The sequence below is a fragment of the Neomonachus schauinslandi genome, chromosome X (assembly GCF_002201575.2).
Source record: "Neomonachus schauinslandi chromosome X, ASM220157v2, whole genome shotgun sequence".
NCBI lineage: Eukaryota > Metazoa > Chordata > Mammalia > Carnivora > Phocidae > Neomonachus > Neomonachus schauinslandi.
The window spans coordinates 88,322,423-88,343,657 of record NC_058419.1 but is presented as its reverse complement, the minus strand read 5'-3'; the positions used below and the strand labels follow the sequence as shown (position 1 = coordinate 88,343,657).

General features: G+C 41.9%; 1 protein-coding gene across 1 annotated transcript in view; it reads right to left on the bottom strand.

Moving 5' to 3' along the window:
* EFHC2 (EF-hand domain containing 2) overlaps nt 1-21,235 on the bottom strand; it is a 191,353-nt gene that overhangs the window by 63,011 nt on the left and 107,107 nt on the right. The window contains exons 9-11 of the mRNA XM_021681492.1: nt 19,140-19,282; nt 16,324-16,520; nt 13,617-13,747 (exon numbers count right to left, since the gene is read on the bottom strand). Of these exons, the coding sequence (XP_021537167.1) occupies nt 13,617-13,747; nt 16,324-16,520; nt 19,140-19,282 (471 nt within the window). The remainder of the gene's footprint in view (nt 1-13,616; nt 13,748-16,323; nt 16,521-19,139; nt 19,283-21,235) is intronic.

The following is a 21,235-nucleotide window of genomic DNA, read 5'->3' as shown; positions in this document are numbered from 1 at the left end:
AGTGAGGGGATGGAGAAACATTTATTATTCAAATGGATGTCAAAAGAAAGCCAGGGTAGCAATACTTTTATTGGACAAAATAAACTTTATTTTAAGATTTTATTTATTTATTTGGGAGAGACAGGGAACATAAGCAGGGGGAATGGGAGAGGGAGAAGCAGGCTCCCCGCTGAGCAGGGAGCCCGATGTGGGCTCGATCCTAGGACCCTGGGATCATGACCTGAGCTGAAGGCAGACACTTAACCGACTGAGCCACCCAGGCCCCCTGGACAAAACAGACTTTAAAACAAAGACTGTAACAAGAAAAAAAGAAGGATACTATATAATAATAAAGGGGATAGGGGTGCCTGGGTGGCTCAGTCATTAAGCGTCTGCCTTCGGCTCAGGTCATGATCCCAGGGTCCTGGGATCGAGCCCCGCATCGCGCTCCCTGCACGGCGGGAAGCCTGCTTCTCCCTCTCCCACTCCCCCTGCTTGTGTTCCCTCTCTCGCTGTGTCTCTCTCTGTCAAATAAATAAATAAAATCTTTAAAAAATAATAATAATAATAAAGGGGATAATCCCAACAAGAAGATATAACAATTGTAAATATTTATACACCCAACATGGGGGCACTCAAATACATAAAACAGTTAAAAAAAAAATAAAGGAACAAATCAATAGCAATAAAATAGCGGGGGACTTTAATACTCCACTTACATCGATGGACAAATCATCCAAACAGAAAATCAACAAGAAAACAGTGGCTTTCAGTGGCACACAGGACCAGATGGATTTCACAGATACATTCAGAACATTCCTTCCTAAAACAGCAGAATACACATTCTTTCCAAGTGCCCATGGAACATTCTCCAGAACAGATCACATATTGGGCCACAAAACAAGTCTCAACAAATTCAAAAAGATCAAAGTCATACCATGTACCTTTTCTGATCACAATGCTATGAAGCTAGAAATCAACTACAAGAAAAAAATCTGGAAAGACCACAAATACATGGAGGTTAAATAACATGTTAGTAAACAATGAATGGGTCAACCAAGAAATCATAGAAGAAATAAAAAATCACATGGAAACAAATGAGAATTAAAATGCAATGGTCCAAAATCTTCAGGATGCAGCCAAAGTGGTTCTAAGAGAGAAATTTAAAGCAATCTAGGCCTACCTCAAGAAGCAAGAAAAAGTCTCAAATAAAACACCTAACCTTACATGTAAAAGAGATAGAAAAAGAAGAGTAAACCAAACCCAAAACCAGCAGGAGGAAGGAAATAATAAAGATTAGAGCAGAAATAATGATACAGAAATTGTAAAAAAAAAACAAAACAGATTGATGAAACCAGGAGCTAGTTCTTTGAAAAAAATCAATAAAATTGATAAACCTCTAGCCAGACTTATCAAAGAGAGAGAGAGAGAAAGCAAACAAAATCACAAATGAGAGAGGAGAAATAACAACCAATACCACAGAAATACAAAAAATTATAAGAGAATATTATGAAAAATTACATGGCAACAAGTTGGATAAGCTAGAAGAAATGGATAAATTCCTAGAATGGATTAAAAAACTGAGACAGGGGGCACCTGGGTGGCTCAGTCGGTTAAGCATCTGACTTCAGCTCAGATCATGGTCTTGGGGTCCTGGGATAGAGCCCCACATTGGGCTCCCTGCTCAGTGGGGAGCCTGCTTCTCCCTCTGCCACTCCCCCCCTCCTGGTGCTCTCTTGGTGTCAAATAAATAAATAAAATCTTAAAAAAAAAACTAAAACAGAAAGAAATAGAAAATTTCTCTTTCTGCTGCTCCCAACAAACAAAAGTCCAGGGCCAGATGGCTTCACAGACAAATTCTACCAAACATTTAAAGAGGAGTTAATACCTATTCTTCTCAAACGATTCCAAAAAATAGAAAAGGAAGGAAAACTTCCAAATTCATTCTATGAGGCAGGCATTACCTTGATACGAAAACCAAAGAAACCACAAAAAAAGAGAACTACAGGCCAATTATCTCTGATGAACATGGATGCAAAAATCCTCAACAAAATACTAGCAAACTGAATCCAACAACACCTTAAAAAAAATCATTCACCGCAATCAAGTGGGATTTATTCCCGGGATGCAAGGGTGGTTCAATATTCACAAATCAATCAATGTGATATATCACATCGATAAGAGAAAGAATAAAAATCATATGATCATTCCAATAGATGTAGAAAAAGCATTTGACAAAGTATAACATCCATTCATGATAAAAACCCTCAACAAAGTAGATTTAGAGGCAACACATCTAAACGTAATAAAGGGCTTAAAGGAAAAACCCACAGCGAACATCATATGCAATGGGGAAAACCTGAGAGTTTTTCCCCTAAGGTCAGGAACAAGACAAGCATGTCTACCCTCACCACTTTAATTCAACGTAGTACTACAAGTCCTAGCCTCAGCAATCAGACAACAACAATAAAAAAGGCATCCAAATGGGTAAAGAAGAAGTGAAACTTTCATTATTTGCAAATGACATGATACCATATGTAGAAAACCCTAAAGACTCCACCAAAAAATTACTAGAACCGATTCATAAGTTCAGCAAATTTGCAGGATACAAAATCAATGTACAGAAATCCGTTGAATTTATATATACTGAAAGTGAAGCAGCAGAAAGAGAAATTAAGAAAACAATCCCACTTACAAGTGCACCAAAAATAATAGAGTACTTAGGAATAAACTTAACCAAGAGGTGAAAGACCTATACTCTAAAAACTATAAAACACTGATGAAAGAAACTGAAGAAGACACAAAGAAATGGAAAGACATTCCATGCTCATGGATTGGAAAAACAAATATTGTTAAAATGGCTATATTATCCGAAGAAATCTAACAGTTAATGCAATCCCTATCAAAATACCAATGACATTTTTCACAGAACTGGAAGAAACAATCCTAAACCTTGCATGGAACCACAAAAGACCCCAAATAGTCAAAGCGATATTGAAAAATAACAACAAAGATGGAGGCATCACAATTCCAGACTTCACATTATATTACAAAGCTGTAGTCATCAAGACAGTATGGTACTGGCATAAAACCAGACACACAGATCAATGGAACAGAAAAGAGAACCCAGAAATAACCCCAAAATTATATAGTCAATTCTTCTATGATGCTCATCTTCTAAAGATGCTTAACATCACTCAGCCACTATGGAAAACAGAATGGAGATTCCTCAAAAAGAAATACAACTACCCTAAGAATCCTGTAATTGCACCACTGGGTATTTACCTCCAAAATACAAAAACACCAGTTCAAAGGAATATATGCAACCCTATGTTTATTGCAGTATTATCTACAATGGTCAAGTTATGGAATCAGCTTAAGTGCCTCTTGATAGATGCACTGATAAAGAACATGTGGTACATAAATACAATGGAATATTATTCATCTGTAAAAAAAGAATAAAATCTTGCCATTTGCAAAGATATAGATGGAGCTGAAGAGTATAATGCTAAGTGAAGTAAGGCAGTCAGAAAAACACAAATACCACATGATTTCACTCGTATGTGGAATTTAAGAAACAAAACAAATGAGCAAAGGAAAAAGAGAGAGAGGGAGCGGCAAACCAAGAAAGAGACTCTTAAATACAGAGAACTGATGGTTCCCAGAGGAAGGGTGTGGGGGATGGGTGAAATAGGTGATGGGGATTAAGGAGGGCACTTGTTGTGATGAGCTCTGGGTGATGTACGGAAGTGTTGAGTCACTCTATTGTACACCTGAAACTAATATAACACTGCATATCAAACTCTACTGGAATTAAAAGCTTAATAAAAAAAAGTTAAAAAAAAACCTCAGTAAATGTACACTTAAGGTTTGTGCATTTTATTGAACATAAATTTTATATGAAAAGAAAAAAACCTGTAAATAAATGTTAAGCATGCGGAAATATTTAGAGGGAAGTTAACTGATGTCCCTGACTTTCTTTGAAATGCACCAAAATTAAGATGCATTAATGGACGGACAGAGAGATGTATGAATGGAGAGTTGCGTGATAAAGCAAATATAGTAAAATGTTACTGATGCACCTAAATAGCACCTATATGAATGCTCACTCTTCAATCCCTTCCAATTTTCTGAATGTTTTAACATTATCCTAAAATGGTGGGGGGAAATAAATGGGTAAGCCTGCATTGCTAATTTGATAAGAATTTGAAAATTATAATAACTATTCCATCCCCAAGTTTAATTGTAAAACTCTAGAGTTCTGTTAGCCTGCAATAGCATGTAAATATTCTGGCCTGCAATATAAAATTCTGGCCTGCAGTGTTAAGAATTTTAAGTAGGCACATTAAAATTATTCAACTCTAATCAATAATCAGAGTTGAGCCTCAAGTGGAACAACGCATACCCTGCTCTATGATTCTGAGCCTCTTGACTTTTGCTCGGTACATTCTGCCGGCATTTGCCATCAGCTCTTTCTGCAAACTGAAGCAAGAAACAAAAAATGTTCAGTGCTTTTTGCCCAGGATTTTTGGTTTATTTATTGGGGTTTTATTTGTTGTTTTCTCTTTACTTTTTTAAAATTGCTCATTGTTTAAAAAAAACATGGATCGAAGAATGAAGCGTGCTCTATTTTAAACTGCTTGGTGTGTAGCCTGCTAGGATTTCTTCAAAGGATATACAATCCTTGAAATATTTATACACATACACATGTACACATAACCTTTCAGTATTTTCATAAATAGGATCGTATTAAACAGCCTTCTGAATTTTGCTTTTTCTAGAAAACAGCACAATGTATATATGGTAGCAGTTAAGTGTTCACCAATATCTGGTTTCTCTCTTTCTTCAGAACATGTGGGTAGGGCCATGTGGCGAGTACAGGTCACTGCACTGAGAGTGTAAATGATACGTATTTCTGCCCAGCTGAGAATTTGTTGGGCTGGACCCTCCAAAGTTCTCTCTCTGGCACAGTGATCAGCAACATTCAAGGTAGTGGCTGTTTTGTTAGCCTCAGTCCCTGAGTGACTACTATGAACACAGTTACCCCAACAACTCCAATGGATATATAGAATGAGCAAGAAATAAACCTTTGTTGATTTAATCCCCTGAGATTTGGGGGGATTGGTTGTTACTGCAGCATTACTTAGACATCCTTCACGGATTCCTCACTGATACACGTATTTCTTTGGGGACACATATTTGGTCTACCTCATTCTTTCTGATGGCTGAACAGTACTGTCTTAAATTAATGTGGTAGAATATATCTGACTATCATCCTATTGTTGGGCGTCTGATTTTTCCAATGATTTTGCTATTACGAAGCTCGTTATAATAAATATTGCATGCATGAGCACACGTGCACACACACACACACACACACAGAGCTCTATTACGATCCACTTGTGAAATTTTTTCTGGATAAAAAACTTCTGAGTGCAATTACCAGGTAGAAGCTTCTAAACATTAGCTAGAAATTGCCAACTATCCTCCAAAATGCTGAGTCAATTTAAACTCTATCAAGAGAAAATGGGAGTATCTGTTATCCTACATGCTCACCTAGAGTCAGTTATATTATTCTTTAAAAACAACGCCAGTATAATAGGTGACAATTATATTTCATTGTTGCTTCAGCTTGCACTGTAATTGGTCATCTTTTCGTGGGTTTAAAGGCTATTTGTATTCCTTCTGTGAATTGTCTATTCCTGTCCTTAACCCATGTCTTCTGCTGATTTTATGGGAGATTTCTGTAAATCCTTAATGTTAATTCCTTTGTTCTTACACTAGTTGCAAATATTTTCCCTCAGTCTGTCCCTCACCTTTTAAGTTTGCTTACTGCATCTTTTGCTATAGAGAAACATAATTTTCCTGTAGTCAATACAGCCAACTTCTCCTTTATGGTTTTTGAAAAGTGTGCCCTACAACAAAATAAAAATGTATTAAATGTTTCCCAATCAACTGTCACTAAAACCTTTATTAATAATCCAGTCTATCTCCACTGATTTGAAAAGTTCTCCATATCTTACAATAGGACCCATAAGAATGGGTCTTTATGTATTTTACTGATATTCGGGTTTATTCCTCTACTATAGTACATTATGTTTTCAAATATCTACAAATTATATAAAGTCTAGTAACTAGACACTAATATTCTTTTTCCACATTTTTCTCAATCCTTTAATTTTCCTGAGGGATTTCATAATCAATGAGCCAATTTCTCTCCCCTAACCCTGCAAAACAATACCAGATCTAACAACAAAAACCCACATTGTAATTCTGATTCAAACTACTTCAAATCTACAGATTAATTTGCACACATTAGAATTTTTATAACAATGTCTTCCCACTCAGAGATACGATAAAGCTTTGAAATTGTATTCATTTTAGTCTTACACGTTCTTGTTCAGTATTTATTCCCAAGTATTTCCTAATTTTTGTTGCTATAGCAAATAGTATTCCCCCTTGCACAGTATTTCCTAACTGGTTATTACTGGTACAAAGTCAAACTACTGCTTTTTGTGTAATCTTCTTGTGTTTAGTTACTTTCCTGAATACTCTTAATAGTTCTACCCATTTTTAAACTTAGTCTTTTGGATTTTTAGGTACACAATCATATCCGGGTTCTAATTTAAAAATCAGTCTTCAGTGCTCTGGGGTGCCTGGGTGGCTCAGTTGGTTAAGTGTCCGACTTCATTTTGGCTCAGGTCGTGATTCACAGTCATGAGATTGAGCCCCACATTGGGCTCTGTGCTGAGTGTGGAGCCTACTTAAGATTCTCTTTCCCTCTCCCCCTGCTCCCCTGCCACCCACTCATGTGCTCTCTCTCTAGAAAAAAAAAATCAGTCTTCAGTTCTACTTTGAGTTATTAATACAGTGATTCCTAAATGCCTATTTCCACTATACCTTGGGTAACAAAATAATGGGATTTTATGGTTGGAAGGGACATCATAGTGATCTAATTCAAGGGTTTATATAGTCAAACACCTACTGGGGTACACCAATAAGACAGATGGGAGAAGGTGTAAGACAATAAGGAACTGTCGAGACTGGAAAGAAACAGAGAGAACAGGCTGTATCTAAAGAGGACAGCCGTCACCCTCCCCCAACTGATTGGTGCCATGAGGCTCGGTTTCTATTTTTGAAGAGGCACTAGGTATATAGATTTTTGTTTAAACTCCTAACTTTAAAAAAAATTAAACAAAAGCCAAACTAAATACAACTGCTAGCTTCCAATCTAGAAACTTCACTGAAGCTAATGCAATACCTTCATTTAAGGCAGTTTAAACTCAGACAGGTGTGTCAGGGATCACGAGAGTAGCAGATGACAGGCAAGGGCTTTGTTTAGCCATTTGGTGGGTCAGAATAGTATTTACAAAGTGCCATGACTAAGCAAGTGTTTTGCGTGGTTTGGTTACAGGCAAGGAGTTTAGTCCCTAATGTCCATATTCTATGTTCTCTGTTTGGCTCATCTTGGCTTGGATTTACGATCATGGCAAATGCAAAGGGCAACTTTTAAATCCTCTCCTTCTATTTGCGGGGAGAGTCCCACATTATACTACCCGTCACTCAACATGGAAGTCAGAGCTCAACCTGCAGGACCCAGGCTTCCTTGCCATTAGAAACATGCCAGTGCAATGTTTATAGCAGCAATGTCCACAATAGCCAAAATGTGGAGAGAGCCAAGATGTCCATCGACAGATGAATGGATAAAGAAGATGTGGTATATATATACAATGGAATATTATGCAGCCATCAAAAGGAATGAGATTTTTGCCATTTGCAACGACGTGGATGGAACTGGAGGGTATTATGCTGAGCGAAATAAGTCAATCAGAGAAAGACACGTATCGTATGACCTCTCTGATATGAGGAATTCTTAATCTCAAGAAACAAACTGAGGGTTGCTGGAGTGGGGGGTGGGGTGGGAGGGATGGGGTGACTGGGTGATAGACACTGGGGAGGGTATGTGCTCTGGTAAGCGCTGTGAATTGTGCAAGACTGTTGAATCTCAGATCTGTACCTATGAAACAAATAATGCAATATATGTTAAGAAAAAAAAAAGAAGATAGCAGGAGGGGAAGAATGAAGGGGGGGAAATCGGAGGGGGAGACGAACCATGAGAGACGATGGACTCTGAAAAACAAACTGAGGGTTCTAGAGGGGAGGGGGGTGGGAGGATGGGTTAGCCTGGTGGTGGGTATTGAGGAGGGCACATTCTGCATGGAGCACTGGGTGTTATGCACAAACAGTGAATCATGGAACACTACATCTAAAACTAATGATGTAATGTATGGGGATTAACATAACAATAAAAAAATTAAAATTAAAAAAAAAAAGAAAGAAACATGCCAGTGACTCAGGCTCCGCCAATCAGGGAAGCTTGTAGAAGACTTTGACTTGGGAGGGATTAACAGGGGAAACCAGCGAGGTGTAGACCATGTTAGGTGTCAGAGGGATCCAGTTTTCAGCGGCGGCACAGGACGCAGTGGTGGTGATGGCTGTGGTAAGATGGAGTTCTTGGAAGCAGTGCAAATGGTGCGTTGAGTCATGGGTGGTACAGCGGTGACAGAGGCCATTTTCCCATCAGACAAGTTCTACAGCCCAGTTCTGGGCACTGTTCCTAGAATTTAGTTTCAGGCTTATTTCTCGAGTCCTCCCAATGATATTGTGAACCACCCAGGATCCTTTTAATAAATTCCTTTTTGGTTTAGCTAGCCAGAGACGATTCTCCTTTTTAGAACTAAGGCTTCACCAATACAAAGAATGCCATCAGGCAGTGACAGAATCAAATCAAAGATCCTGGTCTTTTTGATTCCCAGGCCAGTGTTTTTTCTATGACATCACGTTATTTATATTTAATGCTTTTACAAAGGTTCAAAACGCTGTTTTTAAAAAATGTATGCCGAGGCTCCCATCTCAAAGATATGCTATGAACACTGTCAGAGTGTCTATTTGGCTCATGATGAGAATAGATATTTGAGTGCTTCTGGAATATATCTTAGTTTTTGCTTTTGTTCATACAGATTCATAGACTTAAAAGATGTTAGACTTACAGTAAAAACACCCATAACAACACAGAGTTGTTTGAATAAAGATAGAGCAAAACCACATAAAGGGAGAGATAATTGTCGGAGATAAATCAGGATGAGATCATTACAATGTTCTAAGCACTAAATTTATATTCTTCTTCCTTGAAGTAAAGGATAGTAATAGGGTGGATTATAACAGTGTTTCCCAACCTCAGTCCACCAATGATGATGTTTATTTTCCACCTTCATGGCCTCCAAGGTTTTTAAGAGTTTCTTCCAACCTTGTTTATGAAAGAATTTTTTTAAAGATTTATTTGAGAGAGAGAAATAGAGAGCATGAGCGGGAGGGCCAGAGGGAGATGGAGAGAGAATCTCAAGCAGACTCTGTGCTGAGCCTGACGTGGGGCTCAGTCTCACGACCCTGAGATCAGGACATGAGCTGAAACCAAGAGTCAGATGCTTAACTGTGCCACCCAGGTGCCCCTAAAGAATGTTTTCAATGACCTCATCGTAGATAAATCTATAACTTAACTGAAATACTGAAAATAAGACAGACTTCTATTACTAGTTTTGGTGACACAAAGTGGCAACTATTGGGATAAAGGGTTTTTCATTTTCTAGTGTCCACCGTACACCACAGCATGCTACAATAAGAACTTTGTATATATTATCATATTTACTCATCACAACTGCTCTAATATAGTGGGTATTATTATCCCCATTTTATAGGTGAAAACACTGTTCAGCAACTTACTTGACAAATGTTAGAGCTGAGATTTGGACTCAGGTCAGCAAGTCCAAAATCAGATCTTATTTATATTGTACTACCCCTCTCAGGAAGAATTTTAATTTTACAAGGGGAAAAAACTTTCTCAAGACTCTAAATCTTAGAAGGCATTTATTACAGGGATGTTCGTAGGAAATCTCCTGGCCCTGCCGTTGATGATGGGCGTCTAAGGAGGAACTATGTAGTAACTTCCTATGTGCTTTGAAGCCTGAGACACTGGGTCCAGGAGGTAGCTGGGAAAGACACAGGGGTGAACCGGGCGTGGGCCTTGCCCTCTGGGAGCTTGGCCCAGGTGGGGAGAAAAGGTGAGCACACAGAAAACCAAAATATACACAGGCTCCCTGGGGTAGGGGTCATCTCCAATTGGTAGCTCAAGGCTTGGGGAGGTGGCCAGAGAGAGGGCCTGACCACATCTTCCCTGGCACGGGGCCCTTGCTGCTGCTGCAGCCTATCGTTCAGAATCCAGGGCCCACAAGGGGAAGCCTCACCCTGCGATGTTCGCAATTGCACAAGACGCTGGCCCTGCCAAGCCCAGTCCCTGCCCAGCTCCCTGCTGAGATCTGCCCAGGAGCCACCCGAGGCTCTGAGAAAGGCTCTCTGCGCTCTCCCGGACCACAATCAGCAACTCCCATCGGCCGACCTGACAGACTATGAAAGGACAGAACTAGTGACCCCCACAAGGCAGAAAAGAAACATTTCCTCCCCAACGTGCCTCCTGTTTCCACCTGTCCCCGCATTCCTTCAGGCCACTTATGAGGCCATTATCTCAAGAAGGCCGATGCATGAATCCATTCATCTGTTATCAGGCGTGGCATCTTCTGCGGAAGTGGTTGATTACCTCCCACTCTCAAGGTTTCCCTGAGAGAGGCACAAATGTCTGAGAAGAAGGGAAAGGAAATGCCTGGGGCTTGGACCACTGCCCCAGTAGCTCTAGTCCCCAGGTGCGCACGGACAGTGCCAGGTATGTAAGTAGGGGAGAGACTCAGGGCCACGGAGATGAAGCCTGGAGGCCTACACCTCAGTCCTGTCTCTGCCTGCCTACTCCTGCAACGCACAGATTTGCAAGAGGGAGCATTTTACAAGTGTCTTTATAAACCGACATCTGAAGGGCTTCACAATGTCAATGCCCGGAAAGGGCCATAGAGACCACGACATGGGCAAGAGTGAGGTGCAGGTAGGCGGAGTGAGTTGCCCAAGTTGCTTGGCTCGTGAGGGTCAGGCCTAGCTCTCTCTCCCTGATTCCCCTCCAGTCAGAGACAGACAGCCCTTCCCCAGGGCAAGGTAATCAATTATTTGCTTGTTTGCTGCACACCTGGCAACTGAACAGTCCTGAGAAATAGGGCCGCTCGTGAGATGACTCGACAAACATCTACAGTACTTGGCCGGAGCCAATTGTGGGGCCTGGCGAGTTAACAACTCAACAGGTGCTACCCGTGGATAGTAAATGAACTGTATTTAACACCTTGTCTTGCCCAGAGTAAGGGCTCCATCAATGGGGACTTCTACAGAAGTCTTCTTCTAGTGAGATGGAAATAAGGGGGGGTGGGGGGTGGGCAAGGGTCAGACCATGACCAAACTCACATGAAAACCCTGAGAGGCTGCGACTGGCCTCTCATCTGGAGACAATGCCACCACTTCCAAACTGGAACCCCCGAGAATAATTCTAGCAGTTGGTCATTCCACTGGGGAATTAAGATATTCACTGAGCCCAGTGCTAGGTGCCAGGGATAGGGCTGTGAACGGGACCATTGAGGTCCCTGGCCCTCGGGAAGTTCCTATTCTAATAGGAGAAGACACACAGGCACACACGCACCAAGTAACCGCTATCTGAATCAAGTACCGGCAAGTTGTATGAAGTGCTATGAAAAAGAGCAGCAAAAAGCTAAGGATAACAGGGATTGATCTACTTTAGGCAGGAGAAGCAGAAAGCAAGCCCACTCGGCGGAAGTGCCATTGAAGACGAGCCTTAGAATTTGCCCTGGAATTTGGGCATTCTAAGCAGAGGGAAGGGAGTGTGCATAGGCTTGGAGGCAGGCAAGAGCTTGACACGTTTGTTCATTCGAGAAACTGAGTAGCAGCCATCGAGGCCAGAGGACGAGGCTGGGGAACAAGTGATTAATACTGGAAACACAGAGTCACATCACTCCGGGCTTAGCCAGCTGCCCCAAAACGTCTGGATCTTACTGTTAAGGATGATGGCAAGCCATGGAAAGGTTCTGTAGGCCGGGCATGATGACCTGATCTGGTTTCCATCTTAAGGAATTCCTGGCCAGGAGAGGGCCTCAAGATGGGGGAGGGGGCGGGGGGAGGAGCTGGTTCTTTCCAAGCACGCGGTGCCTTGAGGCTGTCCCCTCCATCACACGGCCTGGCGGGCCTTTCTTCCACCCACGGTCAGGGTCAGGCCTCCATCTGCAGAGCAACTTTTCCTCCTTGGATCTCCTGCCCGGGGCAGGAGACTTTCTGGACTCCCAGAAAGTCCCATAAACTCACTGAAGTGTTTCCAGCAGATTTTGCTGGAGTGTTGGGAGAATGGATGCTTTTGTAAAAGGACACAAAATAACAAAAGCGAAACCACTCCCTCGTTTCTGATGGAAATTTGTTTCTTCCTCCGCAGCTTTCCGCTAGTCCCCGGGCCTGAGCAAGTGTCTTTGCTCTTTCCTCCGTCTCCCTTTATTTTCCAAAAGGCCACGAACATGTGTACGACTATGAACAATAACAAAGAGCTATAAATTCTTATTGACCCCAGAAGGTTGGCAATCCTAAACAATAAAAATATGTCCTGACTGCTCTCAAAAGAACATTCTGGAGATACAAAAGAGCTTTGTGAAGATAACAAATGAGTTTTGGGGACACTTCGGGCCTGATGGTGGCCTCAGGTCACCAGGTATTGATGTAATAGGCAACTCCAGACACAAAGCTGGAAAGATCCCCCTCGCTCCCCCACCACCCTGTCCTGGACTCTTCCTCACTGGTCAGCTCACATCTTGACTGCAGCAAGTTTCCTATATAGCTTTTGGCCGCTACTGTTTTCAGGAGCCAGAATTCTCAGCCTAAAGAGAAAGTCCCCTTTGTCTTCCCATCCATGATTTAATTTACATTCTCCTGAACGCTCCATTCACTTTGTTTTCAGGCTAAGAAGTCTCACAATTGTACTAGATCCTGAATCTGAATTTCCCTGTGTTTCCACTGTTTGGCAATTTGCCTAGGTCAGCCACTGGACAGTCCCAGAATTCAGCTCTACCTTAGAGAAAACCTTTATGGCTCATGATTTCTTATTAGAGTTCTAACTACTGTCCTCTATTTTCCCCTCGATTTCTGTCTTATGTTTTTCAAAACACACGGATGTACGTAAGCACACCTACACACAGACGCATACCTATCACCTCTTCTCTGATAATCAGGAAAGTTTCCACTGTCTTTTTCCAACTGGATCACATTCCTAGGGAGCTGTCCCTCCTTTGTTCCCCAGATTTCAGAGGGGGTGCCCTTAGCTGCATTTTTTTTTTCTGCCATTCTCACCCAGATGCATTCTTCCCGGCATTCCCCTGGAGCCTTCAATACCATGATTCACAAGACAAGAGAACTGACTTTCTGTGCTTTTGTCTCTCTGTTCTTGCCTATAAGCTCCTTTTATATGCAAATACATAAACTTTACTAGAAATGGACCAAACTTGATCACAAAGTAGTACGAACACAAAGAAATGTCAAGTCCTAATAAAAAGCATGTAGTAAATTAGTTAGGCAGCACCAGGGAAGAAATTGTTTTTTGCTCTTTAGACAATCTTGAAGGGAAAACAGATTATTGCTGGCAGCATCTGGCTTACCTGAATGTATTATAATCCACCATCTTTGTGTGCCTACAGTCAGCAGCTGCAAATACCTGCTTGATCTCTCTGGATTTTGATTCTTCTTCTTTCAGCTTTTGTAGGACAAGTTCAATGCTGCTCATGGGAAACTGGAGGGTTGGGGGGGAGGGGAGGGAAAGGAAAGGAAGGATATTAAAACATGCCTGGGACGTAGGGAGCCTAATCTTTCTGATGGCCCGCAAAGAGACTTCACGCCCTGAACCTGAAGGTAGCTGGGCATGGCTTTCCATAGAGACCAACGCAGAGAAGACACGACTAGACTTAAGTCTCTTTGGTTGCATTTTTAGGACAATGAGTGACATCAACATAGGCCTAGATCTGAGAGAAATGAGCTTAAGCGACAGCAAGCCACAGGAATCAGAAAACAATCCCTCAGCCTTCTCCCCTGAACCCTTGGACGTTGGCCCAATATGTTGGGAGACCCTAATGGAGAGAATGGAGATTCACAATTGGATAAGTGGACCCTCATTTTCTCCAGATCTTAAGAGTGGGCCCCCTGGGACTACTGGCAATCAGACGATGCACTGAGCAGAGCATGGCTGGGTGTCAGAGATCCACATGCACTGTGATCCCCTGACATTCACTCTCTGGCAGCCCCCAGTTGCCATCTCCTACCCTGTGATTAGGTTTTTGACTCTGTAAAAATACTTCTTATTTAATCCAGTAAGGCATAAGCTTGTAAATAATTACAGCTAAGAGCTAAAAAAAAAAAAAATGAGAAGACTAAATATGAAGATTAAAAACAATGATGTTAAATTTAGTATAAAGATCTCTCTTTCCACCAGGGCATTTGGGACCTGTTGCAGCCCCCATCCGCCCCACCTTTCCTCATTGCCTTTCATCTATTTCCATGATTGGATCCATTAGCTCTTTTGCAAAGATATTAAAGAGTATATTAATCTTGGGGTGCCTGGTGGCTCAGTCAGTTAAGTGGCCAACTCTTGATTTTGGCTCAGGTCATGATCTCAGGGTTGTGAGATCAAGCCCCGTGTCAGGCTCCGTGCCCAGTGCAGGGCACGGAGCCTGCTTAAGATTTTCTCTCTCCCTCTCCCTCTGTGCCTCCCCTGCTAAAAACAAAAACAAAAAACAAACAAACCAAAAAAAAAAACAGAGTATATTAATCTTTCTCTGCTTCAAAAGTCCTTGTTAAGGGTAGTTTTAAAATAATGCAGTTTTCGGGCGCCTGGGTGGCTCAGTTGGTTAGGTGACTGCCTTCAGCTCAGGTCATGATCCTGGAGTCCCAGGATCGAGTCCTGCATCGGGCTCCCTGCTCGGCGGGGAGTCTGCTTCTCCCTGACCCTCCCCACTCTCATGTGCTCTCTCTCATTCTCTCTCTCTCAAATAAATAAATAAAATCTTTAAAAAAATAATAAAATAAAATAAAATCATTCAGTTCTCACTTGGGATGCTGATACCAGATAACATCCTACCCTCTTTTTACCTTTCTGAAAGGAGAAAAGCCCTTTATATCTTACAAATATACATGTATATATACACACACACATACACACTCAAGCTATGTTAATATATGTATATAATATACATATAAAATACATATATAGAATATATATGTGTGTATATAATGCATACATGTAATATGTATATGTGTACATATAATACATATATGCATATACATATATACATATGTATGTTAACATATAGGTTTGCCCTGTGTTTGAAAACTGAGTCCAAATTCACAATAGCTATTGTAAATTGTACCCTGACTGAGCTTGCCCCCTTACAGGCAGACTTTTAAAATAAATTATTTCTAGGGACGCCTGGGTGGCTCAGTTGGTTAAGCACCCGCCTTCAGCTCAGGTCATGATCCCGGGGTCCTGGGATCGAGCCCCACATCATGCTCTCTGCTTGCTGGGAAGCCTGCTTCTCCCTCTGCCTCTGTGTTCCCTCTCCCTCTGTGTGCTCCCATGTGCTCGCTCACTCTCTCTCTCTCTCTCAAGTAAATAAATAAAGTCCTTTAAAAAAAAGTGTTTCTAGGTAGATTTTTCAATATTAGGCAATATCTCTCAAATATACACGTTTGTACAGCAAACCAGTCCACACTTAAAATCAAGATTTCATCAACGCATTATTTTGACAGACCAGCACTGCCATGCTAGTACTTTTACTAACAGTACCCAGCTGCCATCTTGTTTCCAACGAAAAAAACTCCCGGAGCTTGCTGTTGCCAATTTGTCCTTGAATTCTTATGTAGGCCTCAGGTAGCTCCTGTTCTGGAAAGTTGCAACCCCAGCAACTATCGGGTTCCCTTGGGGTTTCTGTTTGTTCAGTTCTTGGCCTTCTGTGCAGGCCTGTGCCAATTAACGGGGACGGCACAGTGTGTGGCACCAGATTTTTTTCCTTTCCTATAGTCACTGAATCTCTTTATGAAAACATTGTCAGCGTCAGCAGAAAACCCAGGAAACCTGATTCAACCCTGGGCCTGCCTCCTGCCTGTGCCCGGCATCCGTGCCGCTGGGCAGTGGAGGGCCCAGCATGTAAACAGAGGAGATCGGGACCTGTGGCCAAGTCGCGCAGATCCATTATTCATGGCCACGTGTGTGAATGCACAATGTAAGACCGGCAGGAAGAAGAAAAGGCCTAGAGAAAGAAAAACACAGACTGCAGAGCGCTGAGGGGCAAGCCGAAAGTTCCACAGTCAGCTCACCTTATCTGAATTCATTTCCATGTAGTTTAAGGTGTACTCGTCAGCACTGAGCAAAAGAAACAGGTAGCCATTCACGTTCACTTTGGCTCCGATATATAGCTCCTCGGCCTTGACATATTCTGATAGTTCACTTTTAAAGACCTCTTGTCCAGGCTTCTTAACACGAATTCTTTTCAAGAACTTCCCGCCAGTAATCCCTATAGAAAAAGAGAAAAGTTAATGAGTAGCCTTTATTCTTCAAAGAACCATACAACTTGCCTTTAGAGTTCCTTCATGCTCAAACACAGACCATACAGCTTAGCTTGTGAACTCACACTGCCTATTCTTTTCAGACCCGAGGGGAGAATGAAGCAGTGGGTGAACAGTAGACTCCCTAGGTGAATGTGTAAAGAAAAAAAAAAGAGGTGCGGCATCCCAGCCTTTTCCTTCCCCTCTCTACTCCCTTCCTAGTCCAAACACTCAAATAAACACTTAGTAAGCGCCTGCTATATGCCCAGCAGCATACTGAGAACCGGGACATTCGGAAGATACCCCACTTCAGTGCACGTTTGAATAGTACCACGTAGAAAATTCCCCACTTGAGCTTATTTCCATCTATCTGTCCCAGATGATGTCTTATATTTATTCCGACACGCGGATTAAGTGTAGGATGCCCAGCTTCTGGAAAGGAGCTTACTTAACTGTTTGAAGATAACTCTGGGAGTTCTGTAACTTTTTTTTCCTACAGGCTAAATATCTTTGCTTCTTTTAGCAATGCCACATATTTCTTACTTTTCAGAATTCTGACCATTTCATCTGCTCTCTTCTGGGGATTATTTGGGCTTGTTTTTGTTTTTTTGTGGCTCTTGGAAAGCAGCAAGCAGAACTGAAGATGAAACTCCAGGATCTTCTCACTGCTACTGAACTGAAACCTTCAGTCATCTGAACACAAGCTGAAGCCAGATGAGCTTTGGGGGTCAGCTTCATTACACTCCTGCCACATTCAAACCCCAGAGGTGGTGGAAAGACACAGGTTTTGTAGCCAAACAGAGCTGGAATCTGTCCTGGCTCTGTCGCTTGCTGGATGATCTTGAGGAGTTATTTAATCTCTTGGAACCTCTCTGAATTCTCACCAGTAAAACGGGAATAAAATTTGTAGGGAGCCATGAAAATGTGCCTTTCAGATCACCCATTGTGGAGAACGTAGTTGACAAAGGCCCCCGTGGCTATGCTCTGAAACCTATCCCTGGGTTTGGACCGAGGTCATGCTTCCCACAGGCTGCTGCTGACAAATGACAGGATAATGCAGGGATAGCAAAGTAGGCCCATTCCTGCAAGATGGAGGCTCCTCTGACTAGTGACTTTGGCTCTCAGGTTCCTGGTCAGCCTTGCTGAAACTTGCTTAGAATCTCCCTGCAATCTAAGACTTTCTTTCCTTTCTTCCTTCCTGCTGTCCTTCAGAGGAGTGAGACCTACACTGCGTCCGATGGCTCTCCTGGCCTCTTCTGGCTCCCTCCACAATTTCCCTTGCTGGCATTTTCCCTAATAAATCTCTTGTATATTCAGTCCCATCTTGGGGTTTGGACAAAACTTAACCTCATGAAGTTTTTCTAGGGATAACAGTAGGTAATCGTGGCTGCTATTATTACTAGTAAGCTTGCAATTGACGTCTATCACCCTGTTTTATGAATGCTGCGGTCTGTTTGGCCATAATCTTCCCCACTCTAGATGTACAGAGTTGATTTCTTTTTTTTTTTTGTAGGCTCCACACCCAACATGGGGCTTGAACTCACGACCCTGAGATTAAGAATCTCATGCTCTACCAAGTAGGTGCCCCCAGAGTTGATTTTTTGACCTTTAAGACATGACTTTCTACTTACTCCTATTTGAGTTCATATTTCAGGATTTGATCCATTATTCAAATCACTATGCAGCCTGACTTATTCATACAAATTATTTATTATTCATTGGTGTGCAGAGTGGCTCACAGCAGCTCATAAGGGCTGACTATGAGATTTTTGGGGATTTCTGCAAGCCAGTTGTTTGCTTGAAATTGACTATGGTTGAGGTATCTGCCCCATGATGACTGGCAAGTGTTACAGATTGGGGCTTTAAAATTTTTTTCAGAGAGCCAGTTCACCAGCACACCACTGATTCTTCTTCCCAGATGTGTCTTTGGCACAGATAAAAGTTGTAAATGCGTTGGGACAAAGAGCAAAGCCCTAGAGTTCCATAGTTCGGTAAGTCAAAATCAACAGCTCGCCTCAGCAATGTCCACAGCATCAGCACGCTGCAGAGAGGCATTCCGTGGGCCTGGGTGCTGGAACCTTGGCAAGAGCCTCGACAGACAGAGAAGCCAGAGGCAGACAGACTTTGAAGATTAAATTTGTTAAAATCTGGGATCGTCTTATAGTTAAGCAAATATTTTGTAAGTGGTACTATCAAAAATAGAGATTTCCTCTTGTCTTGCTGTCTTTGCATGGAACTGGCGGTAGACAGACCATGATTCCGAAGCCCCCGGATTCCACAGAGGAACCTCAGAGGCCACAGCAGAAAGGGGAATAGTTTCCAAAAGGAGGCATCCAGAGTCTCCCAGCCCTGAGCCAACCAAACTGTTCCTGTTCCTCTTTCATCACTTTATATGTCTAGGTTCCCATTTAAGAGAGCTTTGTAAAATGAGCTTTGGTGGTTAAAAAAAAAAAAAAAAAAAAGGAAAAGAAAAGAAAGCCACTATCTTAGTCATCTAGGCTATAAAATCAGACCACGCTCCCTAACTTTCAAAATGAAGAGACGGTTACTTGGTCCGAGAAAATTGCTGTAAGAGCTATGCCTCTTACCTGAATTCCTCTCTATAGGTTCAAACACTGAAATTGTGTCATCACTGAGAAAGTACGAAATAACAAACATCCTGTCCACGTCTGCACATTTGTGTGTGAAGAGTTTTGCAAAAAACCGGAGTGTATTGCTTATGTTGCCATAGCTAAATGGAAGAGAAATGAGGGTTACAGCCTTATTACATATGTTAAAAAAAAAAAAAAAAAACCTGCAAAAGGTGTGCTATTTTTTTTTTTTTGAGGTATAATTGACTTACAACATTATATTAGTTTCGGGTATACAACATGATTCGCTACAATCACCGAAATAAGACTACTCAACATCCATCACCCCATATAGTTACACATTTTGTTTCTTGTGATGAGAACTTTTAAGATCTACTCTCTTTGCAACTTTGAAATATGCAATACGGTATATTTGACTATAAACACCATACTGTATATTACATCCCCAGGACTTACTTATTTTATAACTGCAAGTTTGTACCTTTTGACCCCTTTCACCCATTTCACCCACCTCCCCCATCCACCAGGTGTGCCATGGTTTTAAGAGAGTAGCATAAACTCTCTGAGGTTGAAAAAGTTCAACCACCTTCTTATTAAGGCTTTAGAGAGGAATTTTCTCAGTTTATTAAAATCTCTCTTATTCTTTAGATGTCCAGGGTAACCCACTGGGAAAATGTACCCAAAACAAATGTCATAAACACACTCCTCAAACCAGCTGCATTGAACAGCTGTTTCCTACTCACGAGGCTGGTCAGCAACCACAACAATCATGTTAGCAGGAAGGACAACACCTGGCCTTCACTGGCCAAGCAGCAAGAGGGTGTGTCCTGCCAGTGCCTGGAGCCACGACCCCATGTCCACCTCCCACGTTCTCAGGCCCATTTCCTCGCTTCCTTCCAGCCCCACATCCTCTCCTCCCTGAGCCACTCCCCCAGCTCCCCAACATCCCTCCAACTCCCTTCAAGAGAAAAATTACCCCTTCCCTTTCAAATGCTAAATTAAATAATTCCAGATTAAATATAGCACTTATCACCCATATTGTGAGTGGCTATTACAGGTCTGTTTTCCCAGGGCAGGGACTGTGCCTTATTAACCATTGACTAATACAATACTTTTTACATTATAAGTACTCAATAAATGTTGGTAGAAAGTTGTTAAAAGATCCATATAAATGGAAATTTGCACTCAGAACCCTGCACATGAATAGAATACTACAGTAGATTGAAGAAGGGATCGAATTCTAGAATCAAAAGTTCCCAAAGTTGACTGCCTGGTCATTGGAAGAAATTAATTTATGGTCCATCAGCAGAAGCATGTCTGTGGAAATCAGCTAATGAAAGGTGGCCTTTGTAAAATGTTAAACCCATGGGGAGGTCTTTGGTAACCAAAATCATTACCTCAAGGAGGCACAGAATAAAATAAACCGTGAACTTCATCAGTTCCCTGTCACCACTTGAAACAGGGAGGCCCTCGCTTTCAGATTCTCCTATGCCGAATTCAGTCTTTCCCTGTGGTCAGTGACGAAAACACAACAACAAAACAACAACAACAAAACAGAACCCGTATTTCCTATTTGCTTTTCTCTGCCTCTTTCTCAGACTGTCCAAGGAAGAAGGGCTGAAAAAGCATGGCACCAAAATTCCCAGCTACGCCGGCGTAAGGCCTCACGTGAGGTGGAAAGGAGCAGTTTGGGAGGCTCGCCTCGGGGAACCCCGGGGCAAAACAGCCAGGGCTCCACAGCTCTGTCTTCTTTGTTCCTAGTTTCCCTGGAGACATCAGATAGCATGGGGGCAGCTATACCTTGTCAGTCATCTTCTCTGGTACATAACTGGATTTATAAGCAACAAACAGATTTGGTAACCCCCATCTCACGAAGGAGCCATTAATTTTCACAGATACCAAAAATATCACTGAAACAACTGAAGGAGGTTTAACATCAGGCCAAATGAACACTACTGTAAATATAGCTTCTTCGAACTTAACGTACGTTTAAGAAGTATGTATGTTAAGTGTGGGTTTTTTCACTTTCAAAATGCCATTTTTTTTTTTTTTCACCTAAGTCTTATGTTCTGGAGAGCTCGTTAGTCAGGAAT